Source organism: Oryzias melastigma, linkage group LG8 (genome assembly GCF_002922805.2).
Source record: "Oryzias melastigma strain HK-1 linkage group LG8, ASM292280v2, whole genome shotgun sequence".
Lineage (NCBI taxonomy): Eukaryota > Metazoa > Chordata > Actinopteri > Beloniformes > Adrianichthyidae > Oryzias > Oryzias melastigma.
Window position 1 is genome coordinate 22,488,702 of NC_050519.1, and position 12,868 is coordinate 22,501,569.

At 39.8% G+C, this 12,868-nt stretch overlaps 1 protein-coding gene across 6 annotated transcripts in view; it reads left to right on the forward strand.

The window, feature by feature from the left end:
* The window catches only part of hdac5 (histone deacetylase 5), a 67,732-nt gene that overhangs the window by 39,258 nt on the left and 15,606 nt on the right, over nucleotides 1-12,868 (forward strand). For all 6 annotated transcript variants that reach the window (XR_004948369.1, XM_024272633.2, XM_024272631.2 and 3 more), the window contains 13 exons: nucleotides 263-349; nucleotides 3,090-3,337; nucleotides 3,412-3,556; nucleotides 3,635-3,740; nucleotides 7,267-7,400; nucleotides 7,518-7,649; nucleotides 7,723-7,832; nucleotides 8,114-8,221; nucleotides 8,648-8,759; nucleotides 8,865-8,975; nucleotides 10,988-11,181; nucleotides 11,262-11,380; nucleotides 11,450-11,645. Coding sequence is in view for 5 of the 6 variants with exons in the window: in XM_024272631.2 (XP_024128399.1) it covers nucleotides 263-349; nucleotides 3,090-3,337; nucleotides 3,412-3,556; nucleotides 3,635-3,740; nucleotides 7,267-7,400; nucleotides 7,518-7,649; nucleotides 7,723-7,832; nucleotides 8,114-8,221; nucleotides 8,648-8,759; nucleotides 8,865-8,975; nucleotides 10,988-11,181; nucleotides 11,262-11,380; nucleotides 11,450-11,645 (1,802 nt within the window). In the remaining variant the exon portion in view is untranslated. The remainder of the gene's footprint in view (nucleotides 1-262; nucleotides 350-3,089; nucleotides 3,338-3,411; nucleotides 3,557-3,634; nucleotides 3,741-7,266; nucleotides 7,401-7,517; nucleotides 7,650-7,722; nucleotides 7,833-8,113; nucleotides 8,222-8,647; nucleotides 8,760-8,864; nucleotides 8,976-10,987; nucleotides 11,182-11,261; nucleotides 11,381-11,449; nucleotides 11,646-12,868) is intronic.

The following is a 12,868-nucleotide window of genomic DNA, read 5'->3' on the forward strand; positions in this document are numbered from 1 at the left end:
ACATGGCGGCGTCCGTATTCTGTAATAATATTGACTGAATTTTGTTGGAACCAGAAGTAAGCCGTTTTTTATAAGTGACATCACACTTGCCCTGTCCAGTTTTCATATACAGTCAATACTCTCGGGAGCCTTTGTGGGGGTAAAACTAGTTCACATGGAAGGGGGTGTTGCTTTGTTGACCTTACAAGACATCAAGGTGATTGTGTGTCTGCAATGAGGAACATTCTCAGGAACAGGTATTTTTTTTCTGTCTGTCCTTCAGTGGCGGAGGTGAAGAGTGGCCTCCAGTCAGGCATGCAAAGCCCCGCAGCAGCGAGCAGTGAGCAGAGAGGAGGAGCTACAGAAGGAGGTGAGCAGCTTTACCCTGCTACGTATTTAGCTCGGCAGCAAAAACTCAAAAACTCCCATTTGAAACTGAAAACAGAACTGAAAGCAAACAGACAACAATGAAAAAAGGAAAGTTAAAGTACAAATAACATTTTTTTATTGGTAACAGTTTTAGTTTTTTTATTCAAGTTTCAAATTTACTTTTTTTCAAATTTTCATTAGTTCTTTCAAACTGTCAATATTAATTTTTCAAATGTTCAATTTTATTTTTTTCAAATTCTCAATAATTCCTTCAAGTTTTCAATGTATATTTTCGAGTTTAAAACAGTTTTTTTTTTTTGTTTTGTTTTCAAATTTTCAATCTCGTTTTTCATTTGCATTAAGCTGATCCTGATTTGGTCCCATACTGTTAAACATTATTTAAATTGATATCTAATGCAAAAAAAAAAGTTTAAGGGTGAAAGCTAATTTGTCTATAATAGCTCCAAATTTATTGGTAAAAAAAACTATCCATTCAAGCTTTTTTCAAAGCTGCTTAAATCCTTTTGGGGTTACTGGGTTGCTGGAGCCTATCCCAGCCACTGTTGGGTGTTGGCAGGTGACCAGTCTGTCAAAGGAAAAAAACTGAAATAAGCCACAAATGCTACAATAACAGCTGAAAGGCTTGAGAAATTAGTTATTAAAATGTTAATATTTTATAAAGTAAATAAGTTGAAAATATTTTTTTTTAGTTTATCACAGAAGTCTGCAACCTGTGGCTCCCTCATCTCTCCATGGTGGCTTTCTGGCTGAAGAAAATTAAAATATTTGTCATTTTTTAAAAGTAAGGATGACTTAATTAGCATTTATTAAATTTAGATCAGTTAAATGTATAAATTGATCTCTGAGGTTCACATAAATGATAAACTTTGTAGGTTTTTACATCCTGTTGACCTGAAGACGTCTTGTTTGATCAACTCTACCTCCAGAATGAACAGATTTATATGGAAGAGAAACTTTGGTAAAAAGTTTGATCATTTATGAGTTAAAAGCACATATTATCTTATGCTGAACAACATTGGTTACTAGCTGCACTGAGATGATCCAGTTTTGTACAGAGCATCTTTTATTTCGAAAATTAGTTATTTGAGCTTCTGTCAAATATAAAAAGAAAAAAAAATCTAATTTTTACAGATGGTTGTTGTATAAATGCTTTGTAAGCATTCACTCTATTGTGATCTGTTTTTTCTTCATCGTTATTCCTTATTTATTCTTCCATACCTATTTTGATTAGTAAAAACTCAATGACACTTTCAGCAATTTCTGCAATCTTGATATAAAAACGTTCAGATAGTTAAAGACATTCCTGCCTGTACTTTTAGTTTTCCTACATTTTACGGTTTTTACGATCTTGTGCAAAATATTCGACTTTTCAGCCCCATTGAAAATAAATGGGAACATTTTTCAAAAATGTTCAAACGTATGTAATCTTGGTATCAACACATTCAGCATGTTAAGCAGATTCATGCTTGTACTTTGATTGCAGAAATTGTACGGAATTTAAAATTATAAGCAATTTTTACGATTTCTTTCACAAAATTCTGAATTTCTGAAAACTATGCAAGTTTGGTATCAAAACGTTCAGCACATTCAGGACATTTATGCTCGTCCTGGTATTCATATCTTTTACAGCAAGGGCGTCAAACTCTATAACACAGGGGGCCAAAATCCAAAACACACTTTAGGTCGTGGGTTGAACAGGATAAACATTTATTCAACTACATTTTAAAACTTTAAAAATGTAACGTTTTAACATATTATGAACTAGATATACAGCATTACCTGTCATAATGCTAGTGTGAATGCTGTAAGCTGAATATTGCAGCTGAATATACTAGTGCTGATATCTGAAATCCTTTAAGCTAATAGCTGAAAACACTGAAGCTGATAGCCAGCTAAAATATTAGCTAAATGCCAACGTTAACGTAAAAAACAAAAAACAAACAAACAGCTAGCATGTAGCTGAAGAAAATAGTTGAACTTCAAAATATCCTAAAAAACTGAAAAAAATTAGCCAAAACAGCTAGCATGTAGCTGAAATATTAGCTAAACTCCAAAATAACCTAAAAATCTTAATAAATGCCAAAATAGTCCAAAAAGCTGCAGAATGACAATTTTTAAAACTTAAAACTGTAACTTTTAAACATAATTCTGAATAATAAAAAGGCAGGAGGAATAATATTCCAGAATAAATTAACTTAAACCTTAAATAATTTTCAATATTTTCCCCTTCATAAAAATATATTTTGTCAAAATTATACAAGTAAGAAATAAGTGCAGGGTAACATCAGGTCATTAATAACAATAAAATAAAATGATCTGGAGGGCCGGCCCTTGACTTTGACACGTGCTTTACGCATTTAAAAAATCTTCCCAACTTTTGCGATTTTCCCATTTTTTGCGATTTTTCACTAAATTTTTTAAATTATTTGTCCACCTTCTGCAATTTATGTAAGTTTGCTATCAAAAGATCAGTAGAAACCAGCCCAAACGGCTCTGTCACTGTTAAAGGTTACCCCTGCTCTACAACCTAAACCGTACATGCTCTCTTCAAGCAACATTTTGGACTTTCTGATTGGCTTCAGAGCTTTGTTAAAATCCAGTGAAATGGTTCATTTGAGAAGAAACTAGGCAAATATGTTCAGATCTTTACGGCTGTTTGATGGTTCGGGGTGCGACAGCCCAGAGCTGTGGAGTTGACCCCACCAACTGCTTCTTTCCAGGAGGCGGGCTGGCAGAAAGCTCTACAACCGAAGGAGGCCCAGTGGACCTACGGAACGAGCCCAGGGTGGGGTCTTTGTCTGGGGGAGTGGCAGTGGACACGACGCTGAGAGAGCAGCAGCTTCAGCAGGAGCTGGTGCTCCTCAAACAGCAGCAGGAGCTACAGAAGCAGTTGCTGTTTGCTGAGTTCCAGAAGAAGCATGAGGTTCTGACGCGGCAGCACGAGGTCCAGCTGCAGGAGCACCTGAAGGTGAGCTGACAGGGCTGGAACCCCCCCCCATGTGTGCCGTCCTCCCGCAGCCTGACTGTAAATGTCTGTGTCAGCAACAACAGGAGCTGCTGGCAGCCAAGCGCCAACAGGAGCTGGAGCAGAAACGGAAGCTGGAGCAGCAGAGGCATGAGGAGCAGGAGAAGCAGAGGCTGGAGCAGCAGCTGCTGCTGCTCAGGAACAAGGAGAAAGGCAGAGAGAGTAGGCTGTGCTGCTGCGGCTCGCTGGCTTTGTCTGTGGGTTTTGGAGAGTGGCATCCTGACTGTGGCCTCTGTGCAGGTGCCATCGCCAGCACGGAGGTGAAGCTGAAGCTGCAGGAGTTCCTACTCAATAAGAAGGAGCCTGGACCCAGTGGACTGAACCATTCCTTCTCCCCAAAGTGCTGGTAAGGTCCGCACAGACACTGCTCTGAGTAGGTGTCTGACTAGAACAGCGTTTTAGACGTGCGGTTTGTACGCGATGAAACTGCTTTCTTCACCTGTTTTGGGACAACTTCAGACTATGATAGCACAGACGAAACAGACATTTTCTGATCGTAATTATCACAGCTCTAGGAGTCAGTGAATGCGCCGGGACAGAAGTTACCTCCCTCATCGATTTTGATTGGTCTTTTGTGTTAGCCCCCCCCCCAACGCGCCACAACGGGACCAAAAGTTTTGAAATGGAAATTTTCAGATTCGTAAACAACAACAAAAAAGAGCTGAAAGTGAGAAAAACGTTTTGAAATGGAAATTTTGAGTTTTTAAACCTAAAAAAACAGAACAAGTTAAGTTGAAAATATTTAAGGTTATTTTAGAATAGCACAAAGTTTTGGAAATTTTACCTTTTTTTCGGCCAAACACCAAAAGTTTTTTCAAAATGTTTTAGTTGGGTTTCAAATATTTATGACCCCTAAATAGCTCCATAGAAAACAGCCTTATGAAGTATTTGGGACTTTAAAGGGTAACCAAACCCTAAATCAACTTTTTTTGTCTGTTGATTTCTATAAATGTGGCTTTAAAAGTGCTGTCTGTTGGTCATTCCTAAATTTTTGACAAATTAAAATAAACTTGTTTAATTCTTGAAAATATAGTCAAAAACTGTCTGTATGCTGCCTCCTACAGGTTGAATCTAAGTATTACATTTGAATTTTGGGATTGGTCAAAGCGTTTCAGTCCCACGTCATGATCTGCAGCTCCAGTAATGATAACAGTCCTAAGGACTTTATATCTTCACTGATGTCTGTGGCAGACATGAAATCCTGTCCACATTTGTCATGGGAGGGATCACACATCAATGTAAGGGTGGGGTCATCTGGACCCTATAAGAGAGCACAAGGGTTAAATTGTTTAACGGGCTGCATATGGCCCCTGGGCCGTAGTTTTCCCACCACCGGTTTACAACATTTATTCATATTTTGCATGTAAATTAAAACATTTTGATTGCAAGTACGTTCACGTAACTCCAGTATTCATGCACTACAAGTTCAGCCCCTTTAGAAATAAGTAAAAAAGATTTTATTTTAAGGCAAAAAAAATCATGGCAAAAAATGGTCCTAGAATTCTTATTTTAACCCTTGAATATTTTCGTAGATCAAAATACTGCAACACATGAAAAATTAGAACAGTTTTATTTTATTTTCCACTGTGTTTTATGTAGCAAAATGGAAATAAAAACATTGGAAGATCCTAAAAACATGCTAGAAAATTAGAAATTGAAATTTGAGAAAAAAAAAACTCCTAAAAAAAATCACCCGACGACAGGGGTATAGGGTTTAGAAAAAAGTTTTTGTTGTTACTACATGTTTTCTTAAGATTATTTTGCTTTCTTTATAAGGTTTTTCTTGCATTTCCATTGTAAGGGTTTTTTTCTTAAAACAAGAATGTTTTTTTCTTTTTAACGATTTGGTTTTTGCCATTTGTTGTTAGTCAAACAGGATTGGTTACCACTGCATAAAATTAAATCTGTTTCAATAACAATTCAATTTAAATGTATTTATCTTTCAAATTCTATTTGAAGTAAATTATGTTTTGTAAAAAAAAAAACTTCTGACATTAATCCTTTAACACTGGTGACGCTTAAACACAAATAAGCCCAAAATCTTTAACAAACTGTAACCTTTCAACAGTGCACAGGGTAAAGCGGCACGCCGTTTTTCTCCTCCAGAATCTACTGGAATTATCGTGTTAATGGTTAAAAAGTTACAGTAAATCAAAGAACAGAAACACTGGAGCTCAGGTGTTAAAGGGTTAACTGAACAAGCTGGAATCCATTTTGTTAATGCTCACATTAAACACTGACCAAATACTTTTTTTAAATTAAAAAAATGATATAAATTATTTTAATAGAAAATTGATGTATTATTTTTTTAAATCAATGTTGACTTTTTGTGTCAATTTAAAAAAAAAAAATTCCAAGACTGAATTTTAAGAACATTTTTGTAATTTTTGGTTGTCGACTTCTCCCTTTTGAATAAAAGACACGTGTTGCTGAAATGAACTGATATGAATACAAATATTCTGGAATAAAAGTGACTCCTGCTCTGACAGATGAAATCTGTGTAAGAATTTCATCCACTCGTCTGTTTTGCTTTTTCAGTCTGTTTCAAATGCTGCGTTCATAGTCACAGAGTTAAGGTTGGTTTTCAAATGATGCATTCAGGGTACCAGTGTTAATCCGTCAAATGGTTTCCTCCATGATCATAATTCTGTTTCAGATGATGTGTTCAGGGTTTACATGATACACGCCTTCAAATGAGGCATTCAGGGTCACAGTTTTAGAGTAGTTCTCTGATGACGTGTTAATGATCACAGTCTATAAACTTATTTCTGACTGTGTCAAATGAAACGTTCAGGTTCACAGTGTTAAACTCTGTTTCAGGTTTAAGTGAAGCTCGCCTTCAGATGAGACATTCAGTGTTTTTTGTCTGTTTCAGGTGATGTGTTCATGGTCACCATATTGAACTCTTTTTCAGATGACGTGTTCAAGATCACAATGTAAAACTGTCAAATGATGTGTTCAGGGTCTCAGTTTTGGAGTCAATGGCGGTGTTTAAAGCTACAATGTTGAATGGTGTCAAACGATGCATTCAAGGTCACGGTCTTGTAGGCTGGTTGACATGATGCATTCAGGATCACATTGTTCATTTTGATTTGTTCACAGTCACAGTGTGGAACTCTGTTTTGCGTGATGTGTTCATCAGTTCAAATCGTTTTTTTAACCGATTCACGAAGAATCGTTACATCCTTCCTTAAGATGCAGCCTCGCCTCTCTAATGCCCTTGACGGGGCAGGACATCCCAAAACCCTGCAGCACCCACAGTTCGACTCTTGTAATCAGCTGCACGAAATACACGCTTTACAGAAATCAGGGTTGAACAAATTTCCCTTTTTAATCAATAAAAACTACTCAAACAAACAAACAAACACATAATAATGAAATTCCCCTTAAACAAAATAAAAAATGTCTTCTTATTCTTTTCAGTTTCTTTAGGCTTGTTAGTCTCTCTTCAAATGTTCAGATAAAAATTTCAGTGTCAAAAAAATATATAGATCCACCAGGAAACAGGAGTCCAAAAAAGAAAAAAATGGAATGATCTCATCAAAATGGATGCGGTTGCAGTTTCCTCCCTTAATCCAGTTTCATCTGACAGATGCCGACGCCCCAAACTTTTCTCCTTTTATTTCCTTGCTGGTGACTCCTCCCACTTCCTCCAGACTTCACATAATAAAACACAAAATTCTACATTTTATTTATATAAAAAACAGTTTAGAGCAATAGTATTTATCAAACCAGTGTGAACTTTATTCACATCAGTATCTATTTTTTCCACTGGATACCTTTGTAGCATTGCTACACTCTCACAGAGGTGCATGTGACAGAGGCTTCAAACAAGATAACGGCATAGTTACTGTGTGTGTGTGTGTGTGCAGGGCTGCTCAGCACCCCTCCCTGGACCAGGGCTCTCCTCCTCAGAGCAACACTCCTGGAACTCCCCCTTCCTACAAACTCCCCTCATTGTTGGGGAGCTACGAGAGCAAAGATGACTTTCCTCTTCGCAAGACAGGTCCGGTGAAAACCATCCAAACGTGCACGCACTTTGACCCTTTCCTGCTCCACTTCTGCTGGACACACCGTTGTGACAGACAGCTAAGCTGAACTTGTCTTCTTCTGACCCGTCCAGTCTCAGAACCCAACCTGAAGGTGCGATCCCGGCTGAAGCAGAAGGTGGCCGAGAGGCGCAGCTCCCCCCTTCTGCGTCGAAAGGACGGCACTGTCATCAGCACCTTCAAGAAGAGGGCCATCGAGATTTCAGGTGAGGGCATGAAAACAGATGTGCCGCGACCCGAACAGAACCGAGGTTCACTTCCTGTGTCTGTGTGGTCCAGTCTCCTCTATGTGCAGCAGTGCTCCGGGTTCTGGACCCAGCAGTCCCAACAGCTCCAACACGGCCATAGCAAACGGCAGCACAGGATCCGTCCCTAATATCCAGACTGAGGTACCGTCAACACCGCAGGTTCTGAGTGGGATCTGGGAGGTCAAAGCTTTTTAACTTTTTAACATTTTTGTAAATGAGCAAAAAGAAATCTGCCAATGGGACGAGAAAAATTGTTTACCGATAATTCCCAATTCGATAGTAAAAAATTCTAGTCACTGAGACATGTAATCTCAAATGAAGATTAGGTATATTTTTCTTGAAACGAGAGCATTTTTACTTTCTTAATATTCAGATCTTGTGTTGTGGATCTGGTTCTAACCCGAGTCCGTGTGCGTCTGCAGCTCAGGTCACTCCATCAGATGCTGGGTGCTGACGGGACGCTGAGCCTGTACACGTCTCCCTCCCTGCCCAACATCTCCCTGGGTCTGCCCGCCAACACGCACATCCCGGTGGGTGAACACAGTCCGCACTGCTGTCCTGCAGGCGGCAGGATGACTCAGCAAACTGTCCGCCCTGAAACTCCATCTTTATTCATCAAAACTTTAGAAAGTTCTGGTTCTGATAGAAAGGTACACTGGATCCCAGTTGAGGTCCGGAAGCAGATTTCTATCCTGTGTTCTCAAGAGCAAATTAAGTGGATTGAGGTTCTGGAAGAATTACATTTACTTTAATGCTGGTGGAGGAAGTTTGATGTTTTTCTCCTGAGAAACTGGAGATTATTTTCTGTAGATTTGAGTTTCTCTATCAAACTACTCTTCAAGTATCAAAGATACTCCTCCTGTGTGTCAGATATCCTCGTTTCCCCCCAAACCAACACAACAAACCTGCTTCCAGCTCCTGCTGACGAATAACTCTGTTACTCTGCTGTCCTCCAGCCCACACAGAAGCTTTCTGCCCAGCAGGAGGCTGAGCGCCAAGCCATCCAATCCCTGCGAGGGGGCGGAGCCTTGACAGGGAAGTTTCTGTCCACATCCTCCCTGCCGGCAGGTGAGCTGGGTGCTGCTGAAGAGGCCTGCATCTGTCGTTATGCGCGCTGTCCGTGCATGTACGGTATTCTGGAAAAAGAGGTGTTCATTCAGTTCCCTGTTTCAGGTGGAGGTCATGAGGTTGAGGCTCCTCCTCCAACCTCCCACTCCACCCACTCCTCGCTTCTGCAACACGTGCTGCTGTTGGAGCAGGCCAGGCAACAAAGCGCAATGCTAGGTAGCACACACAGTTACACAAACAGTCACCTGGACAAACATTTACATGCAGATCACACACAGACATGGAAGCAAACATGCACATGCAAGAGTGTGTACAAAGATGCACACATACGTTTGTGATCTCACAGAAACACACACACAGGTACAAACACAAAATGAGAGCAAATATTCATTGACACAAATATGCAGGCCTCAAGCACACACATGTACGTATGCAAACACACAAAAACATGCATGTAATAAAATAGATAATGCACAAATCATAAGTTAGAAGACAAAGGAGAATATGTTTGTGAACTCAACAACCAGAGAATGTTTGCAGTCACGAAAAACACACACACACAAAAATAATCACAAAGTCACAGAACATAATTGAAAGACCAGAGAGATTCATTTGGAACAGCAGACATGGCAGAAATATGACAGCAAGAAGGATGGACTGAAAAATACTGGAACATCTGCTAAAAGAAAACAGCATGGACAGGAAAGAGTGCAGACATAAGAAAGGTGGACTCACCTGAACACACACAGACAGATGTGGAACAAACAAAAGTTCATTTTCATTTGCTCGTCATCCAGAGTGCTAGTTTACAACCTTTTTCAAGCCATCAACAAGTTTGAACTATACAATAGTTTCATGGACCGGTCAGAACGGGCCCGAAGTTGGCATTTTTCAGCTTCTGGTTTCTGAAAATAATTCCAAATAAAATGCTACTACAAGAAATGTTGTTAAAAAAAGTCTAAAAATATCAGTAGCTTGTTTTTAAACAGATAATGAACATTTAATGAAACAAAGTTTTTTGATTTCCAGAAGTTGTTTCTTTAAAAAAAAATGACATTATCTCCCCACATAATGCCTTTTTAACCCTCAATCCAGACTCCCATCATATTTTGACTTTACATAAATCCTCAGTCATTGGGTATTTTTATCAACAATAAGGAATATTTTCTGTGCTGAAGTTTCTGATCAGATGTCTACCTAATTCAGGCTTACTGTAGGAATATTCTCAAATTTTGCTTTTACAAGTTTCCACAAATCAGCAACTTTATTTGATTGAATCTTCATCCTCTGTAAAATGTTTGGACTTCATATTCAAGGTTTTTCCCTTTAACGTTAAAAAGGAGGCTAACAACCGGTCGCTAGCTTCAGCTATGTCTGACTTTTAAGGTGTGATGGATAAATAAAGCAAAGTAAAACAACGCAACCGTCACAAAACTGGCATTTTCTAAATATAATATAAAAGTGAATGTCTTTTTTAATCTGCGTGTGTGAAACAGTCGAGAGTCTGTCACTGCGTATTAGCCAGAACAGCTTCAGCTACATGAGAACAACTAATCTGTATGTGGAGGAAAACTGCTGGTTTTGTCTGTAAACAGCAGCTTTATCGTCTCTGAAGTCCAAGGCTCTTCTTCGGCTTCCTCACTGGATCTGATCCTCCCGCCGAAAAAAACTTTCCAAGGATGTTTTATACTTTTTTTCTTTTGTTAGCTTTGAGCTACTAGCTTAGCAATCTAGTCATCCATGCAGGCAGCCGTTTTAAGTCACGTGACCAAGACGGATATGAAGAAAATCCAGAAGCTTTTCAAAATAAATTAATTTGATCAGGATCAGAAAATAAACAATATGGAAATAATCTAAGTTAGCGCATGTATTTCTATTTTAGCTTCCACTCTGACAGTTTTGGGTTTAGGGGGAATCTGTATCACATTTAAATGGTCCTTACATGAAATCTACTGTACAAATAAAGTTTAAGGCAACTGCAGATATTTTCCAGAGGAAAACTGTCGGCTGAAAAATAAATAATGAAGATGCCCACTTCAGCCTCGTACAGGCCGATCTGTAAAAATATTGTCTGACATTAAACCGGCCTGAAAAAGGTTGAAGACCACCTTTAAAGCACAATTTAAATGTTTATTTAGTTTGGATCAGAGTGCTCACTCTGATCCAAAGCGTGCACACTCAACAGGACTGTGTCCATCTGAGTCTGCTGTGACTCTCCTTTCATTCAGTGCCCGTGTACAATCAATCGCCGCTGGTGACTGCTGAGAGGGGCGTGGCCTCTGGTCTCCGCTCTGTCAATAAGCTGCCTCGCCACCGGCCGCTGGCTCGCACACAGAGTGCTCCTTTGCCCCAATCCCCCCAGGCCCTGCAGCAGCTGGTGGTCCAACAGCAGCACCAGCACTTCCTGGAGAAACATTACAAGGTACTCACACAGATGCACACAGAATCAAAACACAAAGATGGGCTTGTGCACTCACACATGAGTTTAACATGTGGCTTTAGATGCTGTCAAAGGGGGCGGACCTTCCCCGGCCTCCGCCCACTCACCCAGAGGAGACGGAGGAGGAGCTGACGGAGAGCAGTGACATGCAGGAGGATGAAGGGGAGGCCAGCATGAGCAGGTGAGGCGGTGCTCCACAGCATCTCCTCGCCTGCTGGAGCTCTCCTCACAAATCTGGGTGTCTGTCCAGCCTTCAGAAGGACGGACCGAACGACAGCAAACACGTCTCCGAGCAGCTCTTTGTGCACGTGAAGGGTGAGGACGAGCACACGAGTGTCCACGTCAAAGACGAGAGCACCGAGAGTGAGCTGGAGGAAGAAGAGGAGGAAGATGAGGTCGTCCCGCTGAGAGAAGGCGAGGATGAAGAGAGGGGGAGCTTCATGCAGGTTTGTATTTTTGTTTCTCTTTTCACAGAACTTATTCAAAGCTGAACTTTCGACCAGAGCTGCACACATCCTCCAGAGGAGCTATCGGGGTTGGACATGATGAGCAGCCTCACTATGGGTTAGGGCAGGGGTCCCCAAACTTGTTCTAATGAGGGCCACATAACTGTTTCCTTCTCTGATGGGGGGCCGGGGTCGGTTTGTAGGCTAACAGAAAAAGTGTAACAAACACAGCCTAAACGTAAAGATTTACAATTTTCCAGAGAGCTACACATAGCCAAATCTTAAATAATTAGTTTCTGTATTCTTCATGGAATACTAAAACATTTGAAAAACTAGATATATAGCATTACCTGCAATAATGATAATGCTGCTGAAGATGCTAGTGCTAATAGAAGATGCTGAATTTAACAACTAAACATGCTGAAGCTAATAGCTGCAAACACTGAAACTGATAGCTAGCTCAAATATTAGCAAAATCCTAAATTAAGCCTAAAAAACTACAAAAAAATTATTTTAGCCAAAACTACGAGCATGTTGCTGAAATATTAGCTAAACTCCAAGATAGCCTAAAAACTGAGAAAAAGCCAAAACTAGCAAAAAAAGGAAAAAAAAACTGGTTAGATGTCTAATTTAGTCAAAACAGCTAGCATAAGGCTAAAATATTAGTTCATCTCCAAATCAACCTAAAAACTGAAAAAAGCCTAAAACAGCCAAAATTAGCCTAACAATGTGAAATTTAGCCAAAACAGTTGTTACGCCCCATTCAGTCTAGGGGTGCGGGGCTTAACATAAAGGTAAATTAAATAAGTGTTTAACAAAAACACAACAAAAGTCTCCATAAAAAGTTAACACAATTTATTTACAAGACGACACCAAAACATTAACTAAAAGTGAAGCAAAAGGCTTCAGGGTGAACCAAGGCCAAAACAACAAACAAAACCCCAACTAACTCAACCCAGGGAGCTTACCTGCAAAAGAAACTGTAAAACAATGACAAACACTAACCTCCCTGGACTAACATAAACAGGAGAAAACATTTACTAAAGAAAATGGCAGTTCACCCCTACAGCTTCACCTAAATTAAACCAACACTAAACACAGAACACAGAGTGGGACCTAAACACTAAACACCAAAGAAACTACAAAGTGCGCACAAATTAAAGCAGGTGGCGAAGTTCACTGAGCTGCAGTGAAGACAGGTTGCAGCCCAGCTCCCTTCTCGT